Source organism: Microchirus variegatus (genome assembly GCF_963457635.1).
Source record: "Microchirus variegatus genome assembly, chromosome: 3".
NCBI classification, from domain to species: domain Eukaryota; kingdom Metazoa; phylum Chordata; class Actinopteri; order Pleuronectiformes; family Soleidae; genus Microchirus; species Microchirus variegatus.
The window spans coordinates 32491719-32518912 of record NC_139804.1 but is presented as its reverse complement, the minus strand read 5'-3'; the positions used below and the strand labels follow the sequence as shown (position 1 = coordinate 32518912).

The following is a 27194-nucleotide window of genomic DNA, read 5'->3' as shown; positions in this document are numbered from 1 at the left end:
ACCTGTGGCACGATGTCATATTGAAGGGGAGGTGTACTTTGATATCTGAATGATATTTTATCTTTCATCTTGAGGAACTTTGAATGGACAAAAGAGATGCAGCCTACCAAAGATTATTAGAAGTTGCCAGAAGTTATTATTTTAAGAAAAAGAACTGATTAAACCATTTGTGTATCGTCCTATCACTACCAGATCGATCGCTAATGGTACATAAGTGCTTCTCTTTAAAACGGTGAAAGACTGAAAAGTAACTGACAAACTGCAAATTTAGGCTCCTGTTACAGGATCAGCTGTAGTGTGTGTTCTACAGTTACAGCCAGCACCAGTGTGACAATAGGAGGCCTTGTGTCAGCAGACACACACTTTGTTGTTGTCGTCAGGATCATCTACACAACAAATAATAACCTGATGTTGCCATAAACTGCAGCCAAGTTGGCATCCAAATTCAAACAGATGGTCTGCTGTGACTTCATCACTAAAAATGCTGAGTACAGACTCAGAGTACATCCTGGTCACTCACTGTCCTGCATGTTTTAGAGGGGTGTCAAACTCATTTTCACTGAGGGCCACATCAGCATAATTGTTACCCTCAAAGGGCCAGATGTAACTGTCAGAGAATAAATGGAACTTAATGTAACCAAATATAATGTTAAATAAAGGTAACTACTCCGTAACATATTGCTAAGTAACTTTCTGCATTTACAAATATGATACATTTATAGATGTAGCCCGGTCCGCGACGGTGATGCCGTCACTTTGCGGGTAACGCAATCGCCATGCATTGTGGGAAATGCAGTGCATGGTCAACACACGCCTTAAAGCAGCATGGACCTATTTTAACACAGATTTTTAAGACCAATTAATCACTCACAGGCCACATAAAATGACGTGGCGGACCACATCTGGCCCCCGGGCCTTGAGTTTGACATAATGTGTTTTAGATGTTTCCCTGCATGAGGCAGGTGTGTCAGTGTTTGCTAATGAGCTGACATTTGAATCAGGTGTGTTGTTGTAGCAGGGAAACGTATACACACACACATGCAGGGCAGTGGGTCACCAGGACGTGGAGTGAGAAACCCTAGTGTTAATGTCGCACACATCTTTAAATGTGGGAGAGAAAATAACTTTAAAGTCATTAACAGAAAAACAATTCTGAATACAGCTTATTTTAAACATTAACCTTCCCGCTCTCCGCAGTTTGGACAAGTTTGTGTGCAACCGGTACAAACCAATCCCCATCTTACTTTTTAAAAAATAATATTTCATCTGGACTTAAAAGACACCGTCCGCCTTTTCCCTTAACAAAACACAAAATAAAGACCTACGTTTTAGGTTCACGTGGCAAACGTTCGGCCACACTTCACTTACTACAGAGACGAAATATCGTTTTATCACAACATTAAATTAAACGAACACGCCCCAGTATTAGACACGCAACTTTTAAAAAACGTGTCGTTTGTACTTCACCGGCAGCCTGTTTGTCATTAGCGGTCGTTTTTTTTATGTTCTTTTTAATAATAGACATATTAAACTTGAAGACAATTGCTAACTTTTTCGGCGAGTAATGTCGGTTACTACTCACCGTTATCTCGGAGCAGCGTCTCAGTCTGCGCCATAACAGAGCGTTCACTTCCGCATACTGCTCAAGCTGCGTTCAAATGCTCACAGTAAAATCCTACGACTTTACAACGGGAAGCGAGCGAGCGTGTGAATAAACACACACGCTCAATGTTGACTCCATACATTTAATGTTGGTTGATGTTTTGCGACTATAAATAAATCAGTCATCTATACGAATATAGAAAATAACTGATCTACAATTTTCAGACAAGTGCTTTGAATGCATCATTTTCTCCACTTGTCGTAATACGCATGCGTGAGGACGGTCTCACTGGCCAATCTGGATACTTTCTCGAGTTTGAATTTAAGATCGACCGTTAGGAAAATCAGCACGTCGGCCGTTATACCTACGCTTATCTATATTAAGTATTAAGTGACGTCAATCACGTGACAGCAACTCAGTGTAGACATGGTTAACAAGAGCTGCTGGAGCTCAAAGTACCAGAATGTGTTAAAAAAAAAGGGTGATTTAAGTTGTTTTGAACATGGTTTTGTTGTTGCTGCCCTGGATCACAACAATAGGAAAGGAAAACTCAGACAAACTGAACGCACAACATGTCAAATCTTAGAGCAGCAGAAGACCTCACTGGGTCCACTTTCTTGGGCGTGGCCTGTATTACCTAATAAAAGGAACAATGATTGACTTCTACGAAGGTAAGTATCAGGAAAATGTTAATCGTACCACTTCTCCACAACAGATCTCACGCACACACACACACGCATACAGTCTCACAATTTGGGTTTCACTATTTATTTTCTCAAAGACAACCTATCCTGTATAGCCTATCTCCCCCAAATTAGTTCTTCCTTTTTTGGGGGGCAAAAATCACCTTCTTCTTCTTCGTCCATTTAATAATTTTAGATTTGAAACCACATGTTTGCTAACAAGGAATGCTGCAAAAAAAAAAAAAATACCCCTATGTTCAACAGAAGGTTTATGAGCACAATGTATAATCATTTACTACAGTGTTCGAAGTTAACACAAAAATGGAAAAGGGTAAGCTTGTACACCTAGCTGGTATAATAGGAAAGAGGAGTATGGGGTTAAGGACTGCAAGGTACTAAATGTACAGCAAACTTGTTCATGGGTTTATTTATTATTCAGGAGAACCCATTCACGACAACTCCCCAAATCCCCTTTTACCTTGAGAAAAGGGAAGTTCGATCCCCTCTTAGTCTAGCCGAGATACATTAGCAGATTGATTGCTGCTGCTCCTGAAATCCAAGTCATTATTTTCTCAAGTATCAATAAGAAGCATCATTGGATTACTCTAGAAATACAACAAAGATTGTGGTTGAGTGATGCATAATGTAAAAGGCTGTTGGCAGGTCAAAACCCACAAAACTGTCCAACACCTTCAGAAAGACTTCAGGCCTCACTTTGCAGTAAATGTGCAAAACCATAAAGATTTTAAGCAAATTGGACACTAGTGAGGGGTGAGGGAGGGGGGGGGGGGGAACATGTAACATTTAAGCACAGTTTTACTTAAAATGAAAATTACACTGTATCCACAGCCTAAGGAAACTAAAAATATCCTAAAATTAACTGTGCTATAGTTTAGTACATGCAAAGGTTATGATTCACAATCCCACGTGAAATGGCCGTTGTTCTCTTCTCCCTTGGTGATAAGTCAAAGCTATGGCAACAATACTGCAAAGCAGTGATTTTGCTGAAAAATTGAAGGACAAATAGTTAAGTGTCACAAGGGGAACAGGCCATTTGGTTGATTATAGTGATGGTGTCAGAATTTCACAGCGTCAAGCCCACGTCTGGTGCTTAGGTTAGGGTTCTGGTAAGAGGGTGGAATACGATCATCGTCAATCACCTTTACAGAAGCAATGAAACTAAAAGCTGAAACTAAAAAAAAAAAAGTATCATAAAAAGGAACACACTGGAGGCAAAAAGAAAAGCCCAAAAGCCACCAAATGCATCTTCATACAATGCAATGCTGCTCAACTCATGCCATTAGCATTGTCCAGTGTCAATTAATACTAACATAACAATAACTCAGAACAAAAAATATAATCTTTGTGATGACGATTGGATTTCATACTCAAAGTTCTTCCTTTTAGGGATATGGAGGATCAGCCTCTCATTCAAAGGCAGAATTTCTTTCCTGAAACCTTTGATAATTATCTCATTGTTGCGTTTCTCAATTTTTGTTTCTCTTCAGATGTTGTATTGTAATCTTATTTCCCCACATCTCTGCATGCGTTCTCACCCAGCCTTGCATACTCCCAGTCACGCACGCAGCCAAGCACACACAACTCATCCGTCCATTCTCTCGCACACGCGACACGCGCAGCCGGACTCCTGGCCCCGCCCACCAGGGGGAGAGGATGGTGCCCCAATCGGGGCGTCTTGTTGGAGGAGATGAACCTGGCTCCTCAGCACTGAGTCCAGACATTCATACACAATGGGTCCATTCACACACATGTCTGATAGCGTGGCCGATTGGGGGAGGGGCACATTGAGGGTGGCGCCCTCTCTAGTCGGAGGACCGCAGAATTGTGATGGTTTGTTGTTCGTCTCAGTTGATAATTATAGTCATATTCATTTCTTGATTTCGTATTTTTGGATGTCCTTGGTTCTCCCTGGGCAGACATCAAGTTTTTGTTTGTTTTGTTGTCATTTGAAGTAGTTTTCCGAAGACGACAGCTCCAATAACACAGAAGTTATGTCAGCATGTCTCTCCACGCATTCGATGTAGATGTTTTGCTTTTTTTTGCAACATGTAGCCACTCATTCTCACTCGCACCCACTCGCCATCTCAAACTTCATTTGGGCTGGTTCCCCTGGAATGCCAAATGAAATCCACACATTTTTCTCTCAGATAAGATGCAGCCATGGATCCCACGAGCTAAGCACAATGGACCAAATTTCTCACACTCTCGCTCTCTCTCGCTCTTTCTCTCCTAATTTTTTTTTATGTTGAACAGAGTGCTGCATCGTGAACAAAACTCCAGAATACCCCAGATGCCGTCTAGAACTGGAATCCCTCGGCTGGCACGTTGGCTGAGTTAAAGCCGTAAGTTCCACCCTGGATGGACTCTGGGACCAGGCTGGTGTCTTCATCAAGCTGAACGAGAGACAATGGAAGACAAAATTAACAATGAACTTTGAACTCTGCCAGAAATGATTACAGGAAGAAGAAACACAAATGCGGTTCAATATATCAAGTTGTGTTACAATTCCAGAGGCTCTACAATACTGACAAAACATTGACAAGAAAACACAATACAAGAGTCATTTTCAGAATACACATAAGAAATACTCACATCATCAGATGAGAAGAATTGATCAATAATTTCATAAGCCAATTTGTAGATATCTTCATTTTCATGATTCTGGAGTTGCTCCACCTTTTCCAAACCTGTGTGAGGGGGGGGGAAGAAGAATATTCCCAGTTTTGTACCAGCATTCAGCCCCAAATGTTCCATTTAATCAGTGAAAAAAAAACAAACAAGGATCTCACCACCACATTCTTCAATGAGGTTAGCGATACATTCAGCCTCGTCGTCGGCCATCTTGAGGATATTGCTGAGGCCGTCAAGGACAACCTGAACGACTTGAGCATCCTTCACAGTCAGCAGGTTACAGAATGGAGGGATCACCTGCTTCTCAATGAGGTGTGCAACCTGTAAACAGCACGGCAGCAGAGATGGACGGTGTATTAGTAATCGGATGAGTTACAGGAGAACGCAATGGAAGCTCTTCACGTTCATATTGGTAAATTTAATAGTTTTTTGTTCATGTTATATTTGTGTTCGGATTCAAAAACAAAATTGACAATAGCTAATTGTGACATGGCAAACTTATTCAAATTCAAGAAATTAGTATTTGGAAAAGAGGTCATAACGGGGGAAATACTCCATTTGATTTATTTTGACATTTGAGTACATTAGACAATGTCTCACATGCAATTTACTACTATTCATTGTAAACTTTGAGAGAAAGAGCGAGGAGGATGCAATAAGACAGTGGTACTGCAAATCACATCCGTCTTATGGAGCCCTTTCTTTTCCCTAAGATTATACAATCTAAAATGTACCTAAATGCCTCCCTTTGATAAAAATGGGGCAGCTGAAATAGTTTTTTCCAGAATTTTAATTGCTCAGGGTCACACATGAAGCCTATGGTTGCACAGAGGTTGGAGAAGTAGCTGTCAAAATTGTTAAAGCTGTGCAATATGTAGGTTACACTCGTGTCAGCAAAAATTGTAAACTTATTGGGTTACAAGACTATTGACAATATAGGACAATTTGAATCGGTGTTTAACAAAAGATTCCAGATTGAAATGTCTTACCTGATCTTTCCTCCCACTTATCGTCAGGTTGCTGATGGCCCAGGCTGCTTCCTTCTGAGTGCCAAAGTCTCCCTAAAATGTTTACATTCAGCATGAGCAACACATTATGTACTTTCTGTCAGACAAATACATCCAAATATCATTGAATTCATCCTACTTGACCCAGTATATATAATGTGAATGGATACAAACCTTGTCAAGCAGATGTATGATCATAGGGACGAGCTTGGCTTCGATGACGGCCTGCACCTGCTGCTGGTTGCCTGCTGTGATGTTTGACAGGAACCATACTGCCTCCTACAGGAGAGAAAACACAAGTGACATTTTTTTTTTTTACCAAAGATGAAAAAAAAAAAAGTCTGATACTGTTGACATGTTAACCCAAATACATGTTTTAAGGGAAGTCAGGAAGGCTAGAAAACATTTGTCAACATTTGTTTTGTGTCTAAACTGGATCAGAATCCAGAGGTCAGCTTAAGAAGACAGACCTCTGGTCGAGACAGAGTGCTGTGGGCGGGGCAAGGGCAACTGTTGAGGCTCTAATCATCATTCAGGTCACAAAGGAGGCCTCATTTGATCAGTGACTGAACTCAGATGCACTCCAGCGTCAGCAGCAACACATGGTTTCTGCACCCTTTGGCCACCAACCCAGTGTATCATACATACAATGACACGCACACAGACTAACACCCTCCCTCCCCAACTATTTCCACTAAGTATAACTAGTCTTCTTCGTCGTCTTCTTCGTCGTCGTCTTCATCCTCGCAGATCCTCATGTTTGGAAGCCCTACAATTAGCCATCTGTCCCGTCTATTATCTCTCACACAGCATTCACACTTGCACCAAGTCTCTGATTTCATCACTTCCAGAAAACTGAAGTCACAGTCCGAGGTTTTGTCAGTGTGTGTAGGAGGAGGAGGAGGATAGAGCATATGTTATGTACCTTGTTGATTTTCTCCTTCGGGTGAGTAAGGAGGGCAGGGAAGTGGCCGAGGGCGTCACAGTTAAGCACCACCTGGGTCTGTTCATCTGTACCAGTCACTATGTTCCCAACAGCTCTCAGGGCCGCAGTCTGCATGAGGAGAGGAGACGCAAATCTGTTTTAATAATAATATGCATCTAAAAGTGCCTTAGCATGGGGGAAAAAAAAAACTAAAGATGTTACATTTATTTTATACTACATAATGTATCCAATGTTGTCATGACAACAACACCACATAGCTTATATGTTGCATGCCTCTTCTGCAATGTGTTATTAACACAAAATTAGAATCTGGAATCGTGTTTTTATGAGGTTTATTCGTTTAAAACTTAAACAATACCATACCTGAACTTTAACCTCCTGGTGGCTGAGCAGAGGGACCAGATGAGGGACGATGCCAGAGTCGATGACCATTTGGATCTGCTCGTTCCCGGCGTCCGTCAGGTATGACAGAGCCCACACTGTGTCTACCAGGATCTGGAGGCAGCAAAATGCCAAAAACATTGTAATAAATGTTACCGTGTACTCCGCCTCCATTAAACATCTAACAGTTTGGCAGGAACTTTCTTTTGTAAATACAGGATAGGCTGTTTCAGTTGTGTATACTCACACTGACATCCGTATGGTGGATCAGCACGCAGAGAGCTGGAAGAATCTGAGGAAGAAAAATCGAAAAAAACGTGATTAGATGGAGAAAAATGTTCTGCTCTGATCAATAAATAACGACGGCTGCCGAGTCACGACTTCTGCAATGTCTGGAAAACCTTTGCTTATTTCTGCACCAAACGGCACCAACATAAATGTGCCTTTATTTTAGCAGCAGACAGAACACAGATGGAGCTCTAATCCTCCTCGCCAAACAACAATACACTTTTAACTTTTAGATTTCAGCACAGCCAAGTCTCACTAGTGCCCAAAATAAAATTGCTCTCAAAATAGTGTTGTAACTTTACTACAGCCAATAACTGAGTAATCAATATTAGCTCCAATATTAAAGTCATCTGGTGCATTTCCTGAACTCACAGGTAAGTTCAATCTGCTTCCTATATCTGATCTGACCACTTTATATTAAAAGATTATCATTCAATTAACACAATCCCCGTTTGATCCTTGTTAATTTAAGAGTTACACGAAGGCCTACAGATGGAAATTAACCTCAGGCTACAACCTGGTATATTTAAATGTGTATCAATATACATTGTTCCTTAACTTTAATTAATTTTAATTAAATTAAATTAAATTAAATTAAGGAAGCATCAGACAGTTTCCTCTGTGTTTCTAACACACAAGTCTCTAAAAATAGACCCAACAAGGACATCTTCAATATTTCAGATCAGCAATTAAAAGACATCTAGCTTCAAAAAAAACAAATGGGTACTCTTATTTTCAAATGATCATCTCGGGAGGTCTGTGAAGCTAAATAGTGATGACCGCCATAGAAGTTTCCTGGACTATTTACAGTTAGTGCGCTTCCTGTTATTTTTACACACATCCTATTTACAGGATTAACAGGTGAGCTAACCACGCATTATGTCCAGTATAAAACTGTTGCCAAATGAAAGCAAAGCATGTATGAGATGATGCACTGGCAAAGGACAAGGTCGCCTTTTAAAAACCCCTTTACTCAAACAGACCACTGTATATCATGATCTGACAACTCTCATGATGTACTCACCTCTTGGATCGTCTCCATGGGTGGTGGAGGATCCTTGTGGCGACACAGATTCACCATAACCCAGGTGACATTGCGGAGGAAGGTAATGGGGATGGAGGGACTGATAAAAGTGAGCAGGGGCTTCACCACACCCAAGCTGATCACATAGTCTCTGCACTGAGGGCCATCACCTGAACATAACACAAAGACAGGGCACGTCATTATTTCAGGACAGATTTACTCCATTTCTTAAACACGCTCAAGTTTATAATGACGGTGACTCACCTATAATGTTGCCCAGAGCCCAGACGGCCTGTTCACACACATTCTGGTGAGGAGAGAGAAGCAGTCTCAGGAACAGAGGCACAGCGTCTGCACAGGAGAAAACAGATGAGTCTCAGTCAAGTCAATCATTTCTAGATCTGATGTGCAGCTTTCATTTAGGTACAAACACGGTTCTAATCTGATGTATCCAACATAATACAGAACTCATAATGTTTATATCCAACAATGCTCAATAAATTCATGACCAAAAACAGCACAGACACCAAGGCAGAGCATAGAAACAACTAAACAGCAGCAAAATTAAGGCCGATTTAGGGGGAAAAGATCAAATTTTGAAAACAACCAGTCAGGAAGAGAGTAAATATGCTTGGTTTAACCATGACAACCGACTACACAGATGAGCATAACATTGTTTCCCATATTTCCACACAAATACTGTAAGATACACACTTGAAAGACACAGAGACATAAAACGGACAGATGCTGTGAAACAATGACACTTACTGGACTTGACCACAGCTTGAGTCTGCTCCGAGGTTCCAGATGCGATGTTGGTTAAAGCCCAGGCTGCCTCAAACTGGAGAGATGGGCTAAAGGGAGGCGAGAGATGGATGAAGATAGCAGATTTAATATTAAATATTATTAAAATGAGCGAGACTGAGAAAAAGTATCAGTATAACTCAGTATAGCACTGAGAACATGTCAATGAATCATCGATGTTGCGTTACTCCTGGAGGGTGAAAACTGTTGTGCATTTATGCAACAGCCACACAGTTCACATGTCGCCTAGGCTAAATCCCGCAGCCTCATTTGCATACCTCTGAAGTGTACATGAACCTCAACCTGATCTGAGGAAAGTGCCAACTTGTACTATAATTATCACACACCCAATGTGATGATTCATTGCAACATGCAGACAAACAGAAAGGCAGCCCCGCTTACTTGTCATCTCTGTCCAGGCAGTGAACCAGTATAGGAAGGATCCCAGACTTAATCAGGTCGTCTATGGGAGGGTTACGGTCACTGGACAGCAACTTCCTACAAAAACAAAGAGAAAACACAAGACCATTATGATACTTGCATAGCTGTACTGACACATACCAGCAAAAAACCAACAATTACATGCAGGGAGAAACAGCTTAAGAATGTGAGGCATCTCCACATTGCAAATCAATCATCTTACATATCACCCGACACACAGAAAGTAAAGTTGGACGACATTTTCAACAATTTTTAAGTGTCAACATAAAGGTGCAGGGCTAGGCTTCATTAAAAGATTATATGTTTTACAAACAGATTAAAAAATGTTTTTAATCCCAGAACAGGTCCACATTCGGTGAATTGTGCCTTTCCTAAACAAACCTCTCTGATGCTGCGCCGCTGAGCTGCAGCACCGTTTACAACATTCATTAATCAGACAGAGGGGCCTTACTGTAAATCACTGCTGTCTAACCACGCTGGAAAAACATTAAACCTCTGAAACTGCAACACTGAACATGTATTTTGTAAGAAGCCATCAATTTCATACAGGAAAGCCTCTGAGGATCAAGTGCTGATGTACTGGTAAAGAATCAGTGGCTTGAAGATAAAACCTACAAAACTTGACTACCCTTTAACTGCTGCTGTTAAATATTAAGTGTTTTTAAATGGGTTTGACGGTATATAGACATTGGTCACATCATGATGCGACACTGATGTGTAAAATTTATTTTGGAAAAAACTTGCATTATGTAAAATAATGCAAGTTCCATGAGTCATATTTGACTCCGGATTGTTAAAATGAGTCTGTAAAGTAATGCTGAACTTCAAAAACAGAGGCACGGATACGCAACACATACGCTGGTCATTTGTAGCGCTGCTCTTTTAGCTTAATAAACAGACCGCTCCGGTTCGACTCTAGGACGGCAAACATCGATAAAAGGAGCTAATGCAGCTAACGGAGCTAACGGTGCCTGGACTCCGGTCTCGCGCCACGTAAACATGATGTAATGCACGCCTTTCTCTGGTCAGTCGTCATGGAAACATGGTTAAGGCGTGCTACCGTGCCATTGCACAGCACTCGTGAAAATGCCCCTTTTTACTGATCTCTAAACAATCTGACAGACTTCTTTCAATTTGAATAAGTTATATCATGTTTTACAAGTAACTTCCCTTTCTTTAGTATGACAAATCTTAATACTGAAGCAATGTATCTCAGAGATTGAGACAATCTCGAAAGAAATTGTTATCATGCAGTCCTGTAGTTTCACATTACAACAACACCAGTGTTTGTTTTCCCGGTAGGTGTGAAAGACGATCAACACTTTTAAAAAGAGAGAAATAATCATCAGTGGAGTCCAAGACTGCGACGGAGGAAGTGTAGCCTTACCTTGCGGCCTGAACAGCGCTCAACTGGACTCCCTGGTTATCACTGGTAGCATTCTACAATGTAACAAGAATGAACAAACTGGGTCATATACAACATTAATGATAACAAAAATATGTCCCTTGAAACAGAATGTTGCAAAACGTAAGCAGACAAAATGACAATGCGTGAATTCATTAAACATAAACTTACATGTACTATTGCTTCAAGAGAGGTGTTTTGCTAAAAAAAGGAAAAACATTTCGAAAAGTTAACAGTCAAGAACTTCAAATATACAGTGAATAAACTGCAGTGCTCATTAAAACAAAAGCCATGTGAATACTATTCTAATAACAGCCATTCCAAATTGATTTTGTGCATGAAGTCACTAAAGCTCCACTGACAACAGTGACTGGGAAATGAGAAATGCCATGAGGACAAACTAGTGACTTGCAATCTTGTTTGAGTCCAAGTGGTGCTTTGCTGTAACAGTCAACAGACTGGACGTGCAGACCAGCATTCAGCACAATAATAAGCCAACTGGCAAAGTCAATTGATGTCCAGTACAGCGAGTACAGGGCTGGGTGTAGAGAGCCTCAACTTAAGACCTCGAATATCACTTTCAACAGCCTCCCAGTGACTGCAAGTGCTAATTAATATACTTGGTCACTGCTATTGATAAGTCGTCACACTGACCAACAGCTGTTGCAGCATGTTGCAATATTGGAAAGCAATGGACTAAGAAATATCAGATATGGAAATAAAAGTGTTCTTTGAATGCCAATAAGCATGTACAAGAGATAACTTGACATTTGATACATCAACAATGGGATCAAACACAGGGGTAAATTATTCATTTTAAGAGAGCTACTCAAAAAAATATGCCACAATGTTAAAAAACAAAACATTTTTTAAATAAAGCAATCAATGCTTCACAGTGACTCGTCACTTGGCTCCAGGGGTTTGTGAAGTAGATGGCCAGCACATGGTCCCACTGAGGCCTCTCTAATGTCATGCAGTGACTCAGACGCATGGCTCGGTTGATATATTGCTAAGTAGCCCATTTCAAATCAGCACTCTCACTGCCACCAAGCAGTTACTGTGATTACATTTTTGGAGCTGCCGAGTGGCCATTTCGACCCGGCACTGCCACCAAACTGTGAGATCTTAATAAACGATGGTATTCCTGATCAGCCGATCGTTTTTCTGTGACTCCGTTACTGTAAAACATAGTGGTTGGATGTGTGGCAACACCTGCATACAGTAGAGGAAGTTGACAGAGATTTTCTGTTGAGCTTCAAGCATCTGAGTTTGCCCAGAGTTTGAGTGTGAAATTTACACACAAACAATACTGTGAGTTCAGGAACTTCTCGCTTTAGATTATCGCGAACACTTGACATTAACTAAAGTAAAAAGGTCAGTAATTCGTAAGAGAAGGCTACAGAATTACAGAAAAATATTTTTTGTTAAATACCAATGACGTACAGTAATACTAGGTCCACTGTTACTTTTGTACTGAGGAAGGTGTAAAGGAAACTGGACCACACTTCAAGGAAATGGGACAACAACCAGTACACAGGAAAACAAACTGCATGTTTGTTCACACTTACATGTCACCCAACTGGCACTGGGAAAGAACTAAGGAGGCAGCATTACATGTACAAAATGTAAGCATGTCCAGTGAGAAAAGGCCTCGCTCATTTAATGAGAACAGACTAAAAACTGACAGTTTTGCTGATTCTGTAGTATCTCTCATAGTGTCCTTTTAACGCGAAATGTAAAAACATGTTATTTAGTCATGCACATTAAGCATAAGAGATGCAACTGTACCGATCTGACCTCTCCATCAACATCAGAGTCCTCACAGATATCTTCATGGGGCACATTCCTCCTCTTCAGGAGGTGCTCATCTCTTTTGTTCTGTGGTGAAAGGAGTAGAAACGTGACTTCATGCATATTCACAGCATTTCAGGATAACATTTTCGATTTGACGTGATTTTATTTGCAACAATTCCAAATACTAACCCATAGGGGTTCGTACATGATCATATAATATAGTACAATTGAGATTACCTTTCTGAGTTCCACCACTACCTCAGTCCTCTGTCTTCTCATGGTCTAAAAGGAGAGAGAGAAAATATATACATCACATTTCAAGAAACTTAAATTCAAACCCGTATTCACTTGAGAGATAAACACCAACTACAAATAGGAAATCCAGCCACAGTCTAAAATCAGAATCAAGAGTGTGAGACGAGAGCTGATCAGCAGTCTCAGACATGAAGTCAAGAACCCACACTCGACTTGTGAGAGCACCAAGCACCAGTCTGACCTCATATGACTCAGCTTTAGTTACTGCAAGACTGCTTTATATGTCAGAGCAGGGTTGCTGCTGGACCATATTCTTTGATAAATACCATGTTTTTTTAAATTACTCATAAAACAATTGAGTGCCAATACTATACATTCAATAGCCAATTTATTAGCCACAGTGTAGCTGTAAAAAATCCTAAATTCAAAACCCAAGGCATGTTTGGGCTCTACAAATCACTCAGTCTGAGTGTGCCCTTATAATTCTGCCTTTCTTACAAATTGTATATGCTACCCACAATGCTTGGGTGGATTGAATGTTATTGCAAAAGACTGCATTAGATTGAACTTGATCTACCAAATTAACTTTTGTTAATTATTTCACTTTTTAAGCAGAAAGCAGTGCCTCCATGACATAAGAACGAATCCCCCCCTTAATGATCCAGCTCAGTTACCAAAGGGAAACCAACCAGTGAGCCAACACGTTTCCGTTGGCGTGTCTCGATGCACTACTCGCCAACCTGGAAGTACGAGTATATCCATATGCATATATACAGGCTGAACTGTCTGAAAATCAACTGCTAACTTATGGATACAAGGTGTAGCTTTGATCCATTTGTCATGTGATCGTGTTCACGAGCTGTCCATTCGTGATAACCTTGTATTATGTGCATGTGTCGCCGTTACGTATTCACACAATCATTTTTATAATATTTATAACACGGTGTGCTTTTAAAGTACTATGTAACTGGCCGGCGAAGAGACTGACTGGTTTCCGCCATTGTTTTTGATGATAAAGACGGGGGATGGGTGCAGCCACCGAGCTTAACGTTAGCAAGCTAGCACGCTAGCGAATTAACTCAGTGGCGTTAATCTTCGGCTCGCCGATCAAATAATATAACCCAGAGACAACCACTGATGTTCATTTTAAAATCACATCGAGTCGTCGAGTGACTAACACGCCGATCCAGTGGATGAACGGCTTCACTTAAACTAGCATGTTCCCCGCGGGCCTGGCTAGCAGCGCGCTAGCAGAGCGCAACCAGGGGGAGACTCTGGCGTGTTTCATAACCTCTTTGGATTTTCTTTTCACGCCATAAAGACACACAGCGAAACCCCGAAAAAACAATCCACGCAACCAAGGCCGGCGGCCTAAACCGGGTTAACCGCGAAGGCCCAGGCTTGAGCGCAGGGCTCAAAGTTCCCAACGGTGAAAATTAGAAACGACGTCACAGGGAAGCCAGGAGGCGAAGCTGGCCGCGAACAGAGCGGCAGCGGCGGCGACGAAAAAGCAAGACATCCTCGCCGCCAATTTACATTCACTTTTTTTACCTCCAAATCGCGGCCCTTATTCTTGAAATTCTTCAGCCGCTGGTTGTCCAGTTTCTCGCTGTCAGCCATGTTAGCAGTTGTGGTGGTGGCGATTTCGGTTAAACTCGTGGATTTTAGCTGGTGAGCTAGCCCCGTTTTTTTTTCTAGTTCCCTTTTCTCAGCCGTTCGTTAGCGGACTATTTTTTGCTGCTGTGTGCGAGGTGCATGCTGGGAATGCCGGTGGTGGAGGAGGAGGAGGAGGAGGGCGGGAGGAAGGAAGGGTGGGGAAACCCCCGGTACTGTCATTGGTTTCACTGCAGAACGCGCCATACATAACAACAAGCCACATTAGCATTTAATCATTACATTAAATTCTAAAAATTATTATAATAAAAATGTGGTGTATATTTTCCCCTTTATCCCTTACAGATAAACTCATAGTCACATATTATATATATATATATATATATATATATATATTTATTTATTTATTTATTTATTCATTCATTTATGGTCATTTGTAGCGCTGCTCTTTTCGTGAGCATGATTACAATCAAAAATGTATTAAATTAAAAATGTTACCATCCATTACATAAAAAATTATATATATATATATATATATATGTATATAATTTTTTGCTGTTTTTTGCCAACTATCCCATTCTCTCATCCAGTCACTTTTAAGTACCTTCATGTATTCACATGGATTTTTTTTTAGAAATGTGACTAATAAGTAATAATAAGTTAAATTTTCTAAATTTACAATACTTTAAAGGTGCATTATGTAATAAATCTAAAGCAACTGGCCATAAAATCCTCCTAATATGTCACAGAGACTCAGGAATAATGTCCATATAACAAACTGAACTCACCAACAACAACAGTACAGACAAAATATTTGCATATAAAAATATTTTGCAGACTGCAAATCATGTTTATGTTTTGAAATCATGTTTTGGCATGTGGCGCCACCTACCGCCGTCTACCAATCATTGCAGTCAGTAGAGTCTCAGCTGCCGAGCAACCACGGGTTGCCAGTTACGTCAGAAAAACGAAAACCTAAAAGACCGCGGCATATTGAATTTGAATGTAGTAACCGTTTTTGGCCACATTCTTACATATGGCACCTTTAATATGAATATAAAAAAAAACATTAAAAAAACACGATAATTATAAATAAAGGTGTTGAGATTAAATGATCATGTAAATGAAGGCTACCAAAGATGTAATTGCCCAGCCTTTGTTAAGTAATTTGATCAACAGCAGTTAAACTGATAAGACGACCTTCATTGTAAGACAACGTCATTGTCTCATACACACAGAGAGACAAAAAAAAAATGGGAATTAGGATTAGGAAACCCAATCAGTTTAAAAGATACAATCCATTGCTGAATTGCAACTTAAGAAGAGACGGTAAAAACCTCTTCATACTGCACAAGAACCACCTCAGTCCATTCCACATGTTTATGATAGCATCTTTATTTCAAAGACAGTAGGCAAACAGTAGTGAAACAGCCAGCATGGCCTTTAAATAAAGAAATACACTACGTTCAAATAAATTAAAGACAGATTTCTTTCTGTTGCATAATCCACCAGTTCAAGAAATGTATTGACATTTTTACAAATATATAAAAAATATGTATATTGAAAAATATTTTTAATATTAAAAATAATGCAAATAAGTAAAAAAAAATAACCAATAAAAAACAGTTGACACGTGGAAAAGAAACAAGTATATTTGGGTAAAATATACCATGTACACATATCGTTCGTTTTCTCAGTTTTCCTGATAATCCAACAAAACAGATTACCAGTGTCTCTCCTCCATGATCCCGTTAAACCTTTTAACTTTAACACAGATAAAGACACAGTTTAACTCTGCCAGTTCTGAACGTATTCTTCCGTGTTCTATCCGTCATGGGACCAAACTCGGTGCTCTCTCTGGTGGAGGCTGACGTCACCGTGACCTTTTTGTGAGAATACAAACTTTGACGTGACAGTGTAAAAACTTGTCCTCTCTCTCGAAAAGACTTAAAGGTTTTTACCTCTCACTGATATTAACACTTATCAACGTGTTATCATCATTATTCCTCAGAGCGACCATGTGCAGAGGATTTCACAGAGGGACAAAGGCATGAAGACACCTTTTTTTCCATGGTCCATCATCTGCTACAGAGCACGAGTCCTTTCACAGCTGCCACGCTGAAGCCTTTGGACTTCATCTTCACTTTGATGTCCTCTCGCGTCTGTTTCAGCGGGGTCTTCATCAGATAGACGATCCTCCTGAAACCTTCCTCGAGTCCAACGCCGGTGGTGCCAGAGCAGGGCTGGACGAACCAGGCCCTGCCCTCACACACTCGCCTCATGTCCAGTTTCGGGCAAAGTGCCTCTGGGCTCAGAGCTCCAGCCAGGTCCTGCTTGTTGGCGAGCACCACGAGAGGAACTCCTCGGAGGCTGTCGTATCTCAGGACCTGGTACGCAGAGAAAGCAACGTCAGAAACACATTTGGAGGGTCCTGTTTAATCCGCATCTAGTCAGACACGTTCAAGTTTAAGAACCTCCTAACCTGCAGATTTCTGGAAACATCTATATCACGTGTCAAACTCAAGGCCCGAGGGCCAGATGTGGCCGGCCACGTCATTTTATTTTGCCCTGCGAGTGATTAATTGGTCTTAAAAATCTGTGTTAAAATAGGTCTATGCTGCTTTAAGGCGTGCGTTGACCATAAAGTACATTTCCCACAATGCATGGCGATTGCGTTACCCGCAAAGTGACGGCACCGCCACTAGATCGCAGCGTGTCATTGTATATGCATCATGCGACGAGTGAAATTGAATAAGTAATAAATACAGAAAGTTATTTAACAATATGTTACGGAGAAGTTACCTTTATTTGACATTATATTTGGTTACATTTATTCTGTATGACAGTTACATCTGGCCCTTTGAGGGTAACCATTACGCTGATGTGGCCCTCAGTGAAAATGAGTTTCACACCCCTGGTGTATATGATGAGTTTTAAATCCACTTGATTTGTTTAATTTATTCATTTCCTGTACAGTAGCCCAGAAGGGACACAGTAACCCTCTTATGACCATCATGAAAATCAAGCCACCAGGTGATTTTATGGCTGTAGAATTGTCAAAAAAAAATTTCAATGAGTGAGTGCTTCTTTCTGCCCATTTTTCCAAGATAACTTCCACTTTCCATATCTGGCAGTTATTCAACCGTTTAGGTATTACGGTATTCTGAGAAGCTAACATGTGACACGCTGGTGAATCTAGTCTGTGATTGGACGGTCTTCCAAGTACTGAGGGGCTACCGTAATGACCGTAACTGTAAGTATATCTGTGTCTTTTGACCATGTGTGTTCGCAATATGCAACTTCACCCCTAGGTGTCGTCAAATGGTACACTCTGGTCCTTAAAAGGAGCAAAGTAGAGTTTAGGGGTTGCCTTTAAAATATATATTTTTTAATTATCATGTTATTCGTTCAGCTGTCAGGCTGCTGAAGTCAGATAGCTGTCACTTTAAATAGCTCTTTAATCCACCACCTTCAACTCAGACGTGCACTTATTTATCACTTATTGATTGGCTAACTGTAATACATTTATTTTGTTTTCTGAATGTGAAATTGTATTTTCTTTCCACTTCTTGTTATCACAGAATCTTAATATCAAGATAAACATAACCTAAATAAAATACCTTGTTTTGAATAATCATTCAAAGGTGCCATATGTAAGAATGTGGCCAAAAACGGTTACTACAGTCAAATTCAAAATACCGAGGTCTTTTAGGTTTCGTTTTCTGACGTAACTGGCAACCCGTGGTTGCTCGGCAGCTGAGACTCTACTGGCTGCAATGATTGGTAGACGGCGGTAGGTGGCGCCACATGCCAAAACATGATTTCAAAACATAAACATGATTTGCAGTCTGCAAAATAATTTTTTTAATGCAAATATTTTGTCTGTGCTGTTGTTGTTGGTGAGTTCAGTTTGTTATATGAACATTATTCCTGACATATTAGGAGGATTTTATGGCCAGTTGCTTTAGATTTATTAAATAATGCACCTTTAAATTTGAAATTGTGTTTCAATTTAATTTCCTCCTTCAAAATCAGACACACAACATGGTTCCCAAGAAGCAATGCAAATCATGACTGAATAAATAATAACAGCATGTCCAAACTGGCTGTGATGTTTCAAATGTATGCAAATGCACGGCACAGAGTGAAGTCACAGAAATAATTTCTTAGTTATTCGGTTTTAATTACCCGATGAAGTTCCTTGCGGGCCTCGTCCAGCCGGCTCTGGTCCCAGCTGTCCACCACGAACACCAGTCCGGCTGTGTCGGTGTAGTGGTGTCTCCAGTGGGGCCTCATCTTCCTCTGTCCACCCACATCCCACACGGTCAGACTGGGGCTGCTCCTGTCTGTCTCCAGCGTCTCCACGTTGAAGCCCACAGTGGGCACGGTCACCACGCTCTCGTTGTACATCAGTTTGTAGAGGAGCGTGGTCTTTCCTGAGCCGTCCAGGCCCAGCATAAGAACCTGCGCTTGTTCCTGAGTCTTGGATCCACACATGCCCATGTCCCAGGAAGTTAATCTGTCAATACCCCCCAGAAAAAAGGGGTTGCGTGTGCTCTGAGTGTGTGCAGGGTCAGTGACTCTGGTCTCTTATGAACACTGCAGACAGTTAGTATGCCTTATGTACACACAGGCACAGCAGCCCCTCCTCCTGCTGTGGTGACATTCCTTTAGTCCCCTGCGTCGCTTTCTGTAAAACTATTTATATCCAAAGTGACGATGCAAAGAAGTGTGAAGACATGAGATGTGACACATGCAGCTCTCTGGTTACCACTGTGCTCTCACTGCTCCCTCAGTGGACTCTCACCAACACACCTGCCCCAGATCATTCACACACACACACACACAAAGGTTTGCACTGCTATTCTTCTGAGGACACGCCATTCATTTGAACAGTCTAAACCAGGGGTGTCAAACTAATTTTCTCTGAGGGCCACATCACCCTCAAAAGGGCCAGATGTAACTGTCATACAGAATAAATATAATGTAAATATAATGTCAAATAAAGGTAACTACTCCGTAACATTATTGCTAAATAACTTTCTGTATTTATTACTTATTCAATTTCAATCTCGTTGCCTGGTGAATATACGATGACACACTGCGATCTAGTGGCGGTGCCGTCATTTGCGGGTCACGCAATCGCCATGCATTGTGGGAAATGTAGTTTATGGTCAATGCATGCCTTAAAGCAGCATAGACCTATTTTAACACAGATCTTTTAGACCAATTAATCACTTGCGGGCCACATAAAATGACGTGGCGGGCCACATCTGGCCCCCGGGCCTTGAGTTTGACACATGTGGTCTAAACAAGGCCTTATCCCTAACCCTTAACCATAACCAGTTAATGCCTAACCATGAGCACCAATCTTAACTTAACCAGTTCCCCACAAATTAGGTTCTGGTTTCTGTCTCCATGAGGACTACTGGTCCTGACAAGGTCAGTGTTTATACCTGTAAAAGTCTTAAAGAGGTTAAAAAAGAAAAAGAAAAAAGACAAGTGTATAACACACACACACACACACACACACACACACACACATGGATTTCCATAACTTCAGAGGACATTGCATTGACTTACATTAATTTCCTGGAGACTTACTCTAACCATAACCATAATTACTACTGACCTAATCCTGACCTTGACCCCTGACCTTAACCTAATCCTGTCCTCATCCTATCTTTACAACATGTCTTCACCTTATAATTTTAGTTATTTACATTATGGGGACTTGATTTTTGTCCCCATAATGTGACTGTGTAAACAGATTGAGGTCCCCACAAGACGAGGAATACCACACTCACACACACACCGGCAGTAGGAGCCAGGAAGTCTATGTTTGGAGTTTGGCTTCTTCCTGACTGGACGTCCTGTAACAATGACGTCACAGGGAATATTTGGCTCATTATACTGGTAAATGTGTCTCTTATCCGTATACTAACAACATGTACATGTAGGTCATATGTGCAACTTCCAGAAACTTCCGGACAAAAAGATTATTTTTAACCGTAACTGGAAGTCACAGTTAGTCCTTTTATTTTTGTGAAACACATCTACATCATCTGTGATTTCCTAACTCTAACTAACTCTTTACCAAAAACAAACCTACAGTATATACGATCTCATTTAATGCATACTATGCATTAAATGAGATGCAATAAAACACACAAACATATTATGTTTGTGTGTTTTATTGATAGTAGTTTGTTATGAACTGTGATGTAATTGCACTAGGAACTGGCGACCATATAATAATTCAGTTTAATCCACTAAAACTGAAATGAAGACTAAAGCTACAATCTTCTCATCACCCAGCAGACTTAAATATTTAAAAAGTCTAAAAAGTATAGTTATTTAACAGGATAATGAATATGTTCAGGATATGAACGTATGGTTCTTTTTTTTTTACTGTACACAAGTTTATGCTATCACAATTTTGATATCTATCACAATTTTGTTTAATCTAAACATATACATATATATGACTATGTATGTATATATTATATATACATATATGTATACATATATGTATATATACATATATATATACACACACACATATACATATACGTAAATATATATATATATATATATATATATATATATATATATATATCAAAGTTAATTAATCTACAGAAATGAATTTAACTCCAAAAAGTAATTGTTTTCTTCAGGAATAAGAGTAAATAACTATAAGTTGACATCTTACTCAAGAAATAATAATGTTCTATTACAATTTTTCAGTTTTTTTTTTTCTGTAAAACAGTAAATTTTAAAATTCATGGATAACAACTATATAATTATATTTTAGCACTACAAATATAATTTGGGTTAAAGAGTGTGTACATACTGGTGTATTAACCATTACAGAAACAAACAGAAAACATACCTAACACAGAAAATTATCATTTGTCATTTTAATGTTACTTTGTTGATTTACACTTTTTTTTTTTTTTTTTAAATGTCTGTATTCTTTTCTTTACAGTTTATTAAATTCAACAAAAAACAAAGTACAAATGCCACATAAACATTCATAATGTGAACCTGAAAAAAAAAGAAAAAAGAATAGCACAAACCATTTTATTGTATTATTTTATCTGATATACATCTCTGAAGTTCAACGATCCAGGAGCAGGCACAGCGTCGCTGTATAAACAGTAGTGTGTGTGTGTGTGTGTGTGTGTGTGTGTGTGTGTGGGGGGGGGGGGGGTGACACTAACATGAGGACACTAATATGTACAATTATGTTACAACGTCGAGTCTCGTGGACACGTTTCCTTCATCGATGCTATTCTACAAGCGCTTTTAAACCAGACGTGACACAGAGGTCGTGCAGTGTGCGACGTGTACGATCGACTGCATTATATCAAAAAAACTGACAAAGAGTAGTTTTGGCAGCAGACTCCATGACGGAAAACCAACAATTAAAGAAAGAAAATAAGGCAACAATGATTCATTCAAAGGCTTTGTTACATTTTCAATCACAGTTCAGATCGAGCAGTGGTGATCGGGGGATGAAGGACTGGTAGTAATTTGACATTAATACAAACTCACAACAGCAAGTCTGGAGTTGATTTATATCTCATGTGGATTGTTGTCAGTAATAACAATAATAATAATAATAATGTAGGAAAAGGCAGTAAACACCAACAGCATGTCAAAAGCTAAATCCACGAATAATAATTAGGAGTTTTTCTTATTATCATTTGTGATAACTTGTACGATGAATAAAATCAAGGTTTTCAAAGTGTCACATACTGTAACTTTATTAGCAGTTAAAAGACTTGTCAAGTGGAAATGAGCCAGCTTTAAAAGACAGCGTAACGTTTTAGCACATGATCCGACAGTTACTACATTACCGCTCGTTACGGTGATCCTGATAAATCGCCTTAAACGGACACAGAATACGAACGGCGATCGTTAGAAGTGGACATAAAAAAAAAAAAGGAAGGGCAACTCAGGACAAAACACTCATTCACTCACATCAACATGTTCAGCACGTGTCTGTTGTCGCGTCAATTTCTGCACGACGTGGACAGGAATTTGTGTCGTTCGGGAATTACGGGACGCAATCTGTCTTTTATATGCACTGATTTGCATACGGACGATGTAAGAAAAACACGAACGGACACGGGCTTCACGTCTGAAAAAAAAAATGAAAAGAGAACTCAATGCGGTCGAGTGAAAGTCAAATCTGTGGTTATTGGTTAGCCAATGAACTGACACACACACACACACACGCACGCACACAGAACAAAGCTAAATCTGTAAATTTGCATAACAGTGACTCATCTTCAAACATGAAGGACACATTTTCTCATGGGTCACTTTGACAGCAGTAAAAGTCATCGAGTGTGGTGATGGCGGTGGTCGATGCGTTGAAGAAGGGTCGACGTCGGTCATAATCTGTGATAGAAATAGTTCTTCAAAAAAAAAAACTGTATGGGGTGTTTTTTTTAACATAACATACGGTTGATATCGGGGGGGTTTGGTAGACGGACTTGGTCTACTGCTCGCTGGCTTTGCTTTTAAACTTCACCACCATGACCGTGATATTGTCAGGACAGCCGCGGTAGAAGGACTGCAGTACGAGGCTCTTGGCGCCAAAGTGAGGCTCGTGCAGCCGCTCCCTGATGAAGCGCACCGCCTCCTCGTTGCTGAACGTGTCCCACAGGCCGTCGGACGCCAGGATCATGAACTCCGGCTGCAGCTTGTTCAGGTCAAAGGACATGATGTCTGGGTCGGCGATGACCACGTTGAGGTTCTTCAGAGGGTAGTCGCCCAGAGACCGCGACATGGCCAGGATGCCCTGGACGCGCCACGACCCGCTGAAGCTGATGAAACCACCTGAGGAGGAAACCGGGCGAGAAACACAAACGCTGTTACTGCCACTATATCACCGAGATGACACAGACGACTTTTGTTGCCCTGAACCAGCTTCAAACCTCTTGTTGGTGGCCAACATCACAACCTTGAGTGTGGTCCCTTCTTCCTGACATATTTACTGTAGTAAGTGGTCGGGAGCATGGCTTATGTTGCTTTTCCTTGCCCGTCAGTGTTTTTTTAGGAATGCATGATATTGGACTTTTTGCCGATATCCAATATGCTGATATATTGGGAGTGATTGGGCGAGTATTGTTTTGATGCCATAATTTGCCTTAAAGGTGAAGTAAGTAGTTTATAGTGACATCTAGAGGAGAGGCTGAAATTTACAACAAAGAACTGCTCCTCTGCTCACCCCCTCCCTTCCCTGAGTGCTACGGTATCCTCAGCTGGTCAAATGTCGTCCTCGTCGTCTTTCTCCGTGTCAGCAGATGAGGTTCGTGAGGTGAGGGAGAGGGCGAGCTACCGCAGCCGTAGCAGACGAAGCGGAGAGAGAGGAGGCGGGACTTCTGCTACAAGTAAAGAGACGCTTGATTTGTTCTCTCGCGTTTGTCCTTACAGGCTCCGGTAGAAACATGGCGTCGTGGCAATGCAGTAGCAGCCCGCGACCATGTTATTTTACATGACTTTTTGAAACACTACGAAAATGAAACAAAAACTATTATACAGTGACTAGACAATGCAGGAGCACATAATATGTATAAAAAAGTGGATTTGGGTTACATAAACCCATAAATACTACACAGTGTCCCTTTAACACACTATGCATTGTATCAATTGTTGAATCGAGAATTGTTTGAATTGAGAATCATATGAATCGAGAAAAGATTTTGAATCTAATCATGACCCTAAGAATCGGAATCGAATCGAACCCTGAAGAAGAAATCTGAATGCTGTTAGTATTTGATCCAGTGACTTTGACCAGAATCAGACAGATACCAATACGCCACTGTGTTTACGTCATAGTGCAAATCATAATATGGATCCACGCAGCAGACGTGTTTGCGCTCACCCCGGTGCTCCCTGTTAAAGCAAATGGAATGAACTGTTTATATTGGACACATTTCAATTCATGTCACATCCTGAGAGTACAGCTGCACGTCCTCTGAGGCTTCGACAGATCTGCAAGCAGGGAATCGTACTGGAAATGACTGAAGATTTCCATACTAGGTCAGGATGCCTCCCTCGTTCCCGGGCTCAGCCAGGTCAGCCAGGGTTTCAAAAATACAGAGGGGTTGAGAGTTCAGGACACTGAAGGCTGCGACACGATGGTGACAGCAAGGTCAAAAAAAAAAAATCCCATTATGTGCATCTTTCCACTCTAAACTAAAACTAAAAGAACTACCAGAAATAGCAGATGACTTCAGCAGCTAAGGCTTCTTTAGCTCACTGTGTTGTAGTGTAATTGTTGGGAAAGTGCAATTAGGGACAAAAAAGGGGAGACTTTACACATTTGTAATGTCTGTGTTAAGCACCGTGGGGCATTTACCTCGGCGGCTAACTGCTGAAAACGATACTTAAGCTAATAAATGCATTAATTAGCAAACGTTTCAGCAACCACCATTATCATTAGACTTTAATTATTTGTCCCATAATCACTGCATTATTTGAAAACGGAGCATGAACTATCAAACCTAGAGGCGACGACAGGCTGTGAGTGACTGGTGGAGCAGTGGCCACGCAGATTCAGAGTTATTTTTAAACCTTAGAACCTTAGAAGCTTTTTTCCATTACTATGTTAAAACATAGACTATATACAGAGGCTATAAGAATGTGCAATATAGAGCGTCTTATATCCTTTTTTCAGCACAACCTTTTTTTCATTTTCACCAACTATATAAACACACCTGAGCAAAAAAAGTACTAAATTTTTTTTTTATTTTTTTTTTAAATCGGATCGAGTTTGTGAAATTTGGAAATACCTCACAGTTCAAAGTTCACTTTTGCTCGTTTTTTATGAAAAAACAAAAAAAACGCTCCATTTTGTGACTACGACACAATTATTGCTACTTTATATCACTACTAAAAATGCGATATAAAATGAATCATAACTTTGACTCAACAAAATATAAGAAGATGAAAAAAGATGCATTTTTTTAAAGCCCGAATATGTGACTTATTAACACCCCCTCCCAGGATGTCCATATAAGGAGTTGTGTATTATTCCCACTGCAATTTACCATGGGTGCACCTGTGGCACTGATCTGTGCCGCGTGAGCACTAAGGGTTAAGTCGGAAAAAATATAGTAAAATGAAATTAAAAATTAATTACTGGTGAAATAATTGTTACAGAAGTCATGTTATGTTTTGAATCATACTGTAAGTCCGACACCAGAGGAAGGTCTACGACTGAAGCATTCTTCTGAAGTAATCAAGAGAAATTCTGTCCATTTCAAATGTTTTCTGCATGATTCCTATTTTTCCCTCAACTAATCCCTTTGTTTACTGCAAGAAAAGAAACACTTTGCTTCAGTTTCCCCCAGGTTTAAATTAAAATTGACGCTCGAAAATCTAGAATAAAGTAGAGGAAAAACATATGTAGATAATGCCGCATATGGAGGTCGATCATCTCCACCAAGAAATTTCACACACAAACTTGTACATAAGAAGCAACATAACACAGACAAATTCTCAGTACCCCATCAGACCATTGGGTGGAGATAGTGAGCCGTGCTCACAGTGAAATCTGGCAACAGGCCATCAAATTCTGCTCAGCAGTGAGAAAATGCAGATAGAGCAGGAGGCTGCAGAGTTTTATGCCTCCAGATACAACTTAAATAGTGTGCGCTGTCTGTCTGCGTTTGATAAAGTGCTGCTCTGGAAACAGATTGTGCTATCATTCACCAGAGTCTCTGCTGCTGCTCTGAAACTTGACTTTCATGACAACAATCTGCATTTTTTTTTTTTTTTGGGATGTTCCATTAACAGTTCTGCTTCCCAGAATCATGACAAAAGAATTAAAGTTTCGTGGTCTGGACTGCAGCTGCGTCTCACACTCTCTCTCTCTCTCTCACCGGCTTTCTTGATCCTCTTGCGCTCTTTGAGCTGGTACGGTTTGTGGTCGTGCGACAGAGGGATGGCGTTGCCGTTTTTGTCGCAAAGGACTCCGCGGGAGTCTCCGACGTTGGCCACCGTCAGCTCCTTATCAGAGAGCAGGGCCACCAGACATGTGGTACCTGCAACACAGGGAGGGGAAGGAAAGATGGAACAGGGAGAGGAGAGTTACGACTTCACTGAGTAACAAGCACAAAAATCCTCTGTATGTTTACGCCACCATTTGTTATTGCTAGAACAAGATGAACTACTACTCTGAACATCAAATTTTAACACTGTGATACTGCTAATGGAAAATCAATAGAGACACAAGAGTGATCAGGATTCACCTTTAAGGGTTCATAAATGTCTGAATAA

At 40.5% G+C, this 27194-nt stretch overlaps 3 protein-coding genes across 4 annotated transcripts in view; all 3 read right to left on the bottom strand.

The window, feature by feature from the left end:
* Window positions 1-2342: 2342 nt before the first annotated feature.
* kpna4 (karyopherin alpha 4 (importin alpha 3)) lies at window positions 2343-15029 on the bottom strand. 2 transcript variants are annotated; one of them, XM_083886440.1, is made up of 17 exons: window positions 14835-15029; window positions 13266-13310; window positions 13023-13112; window positions 11406-11435; window positions 11217-11269; window positions 9791-9886; window positions 9353-9438; window positions 8849-8935; window positions 8585-8754; window positions 7520-7564; window positions 7255-7386; window positions 6871-6999; window positions 6120-6224; window positions 5928-5999; window positions 5097-5259; window positions 4900-4994; window positions 2343-4700 (listed from the first exon to the last, which is right to left on the bottom strand). In XM_083886440.1, the coding sequence occupies exons 1-17, from the start codon at window positions 14901-14903 to the stop codon at window positions 4605-4607; spliced, it is 1563 nt and encodes a 520-aa protein (XP_083742566.1). In that variant the 5' UTR covers window positions 14904-15029; the 3' UTR covers window positions 2343-4604. The 2 variants fall into 2 exon arrangements, with proteins under 2 accessions (XP_083742566.1, XP_083742567.1); XM_083886441.1 differs by having other exon boundaries at window positions 13032-13112.
* A 1285-nt stretch (window positions 15030-16314) lies between these two features.
* On the bottom strand, window positions 16315-19444 carry LOC310924359 (ADP-ribosylation factor-like protein 14). Its single transcript, XM_083886071.1, has 2 exons — window positions 19086-19444; window positions 16315-17284 (listed from the first exon to the last, which is right to left on the bottom strand). Exons 1-2 carry the CDS (start codon window positions 19398-19400, stop codon window positions 16976-16978), a joined length of 624 nt encoding a protein of 207 aa, XP_083742197.1. The 5' UTR covers window positions 19401-19444; the 3' UTR covers window positions 16315-16975.
* Window positions 19445-21871: 2427 nt separating this feature from the next.
* The window catches only part of ppm1lb (protein phosphatase, Mg2+/Mn2+ dependent, 1Lb), a 56411-nt gene continuing 51088 nt past the window's right edge, over window positions 21872-27194 (bottom strand). Inside the window, exons 3-4 of the mRNA XM_083886705.1 lie at window positions 26798-26959; window positions 21872-23747 (exon numbers count right to left, since the gene is read on the bottom strand). Coding sequence (XP_083742831.1) covers window positions 23407-23747; window positions 26798-26959 — 503 coding nt within the window. The 3' untranslated portion in view covers window positions 21872-23406. The remainder of the gene's footprint in view (window positions 23748-26797; window positions 26960-27194) is intronic.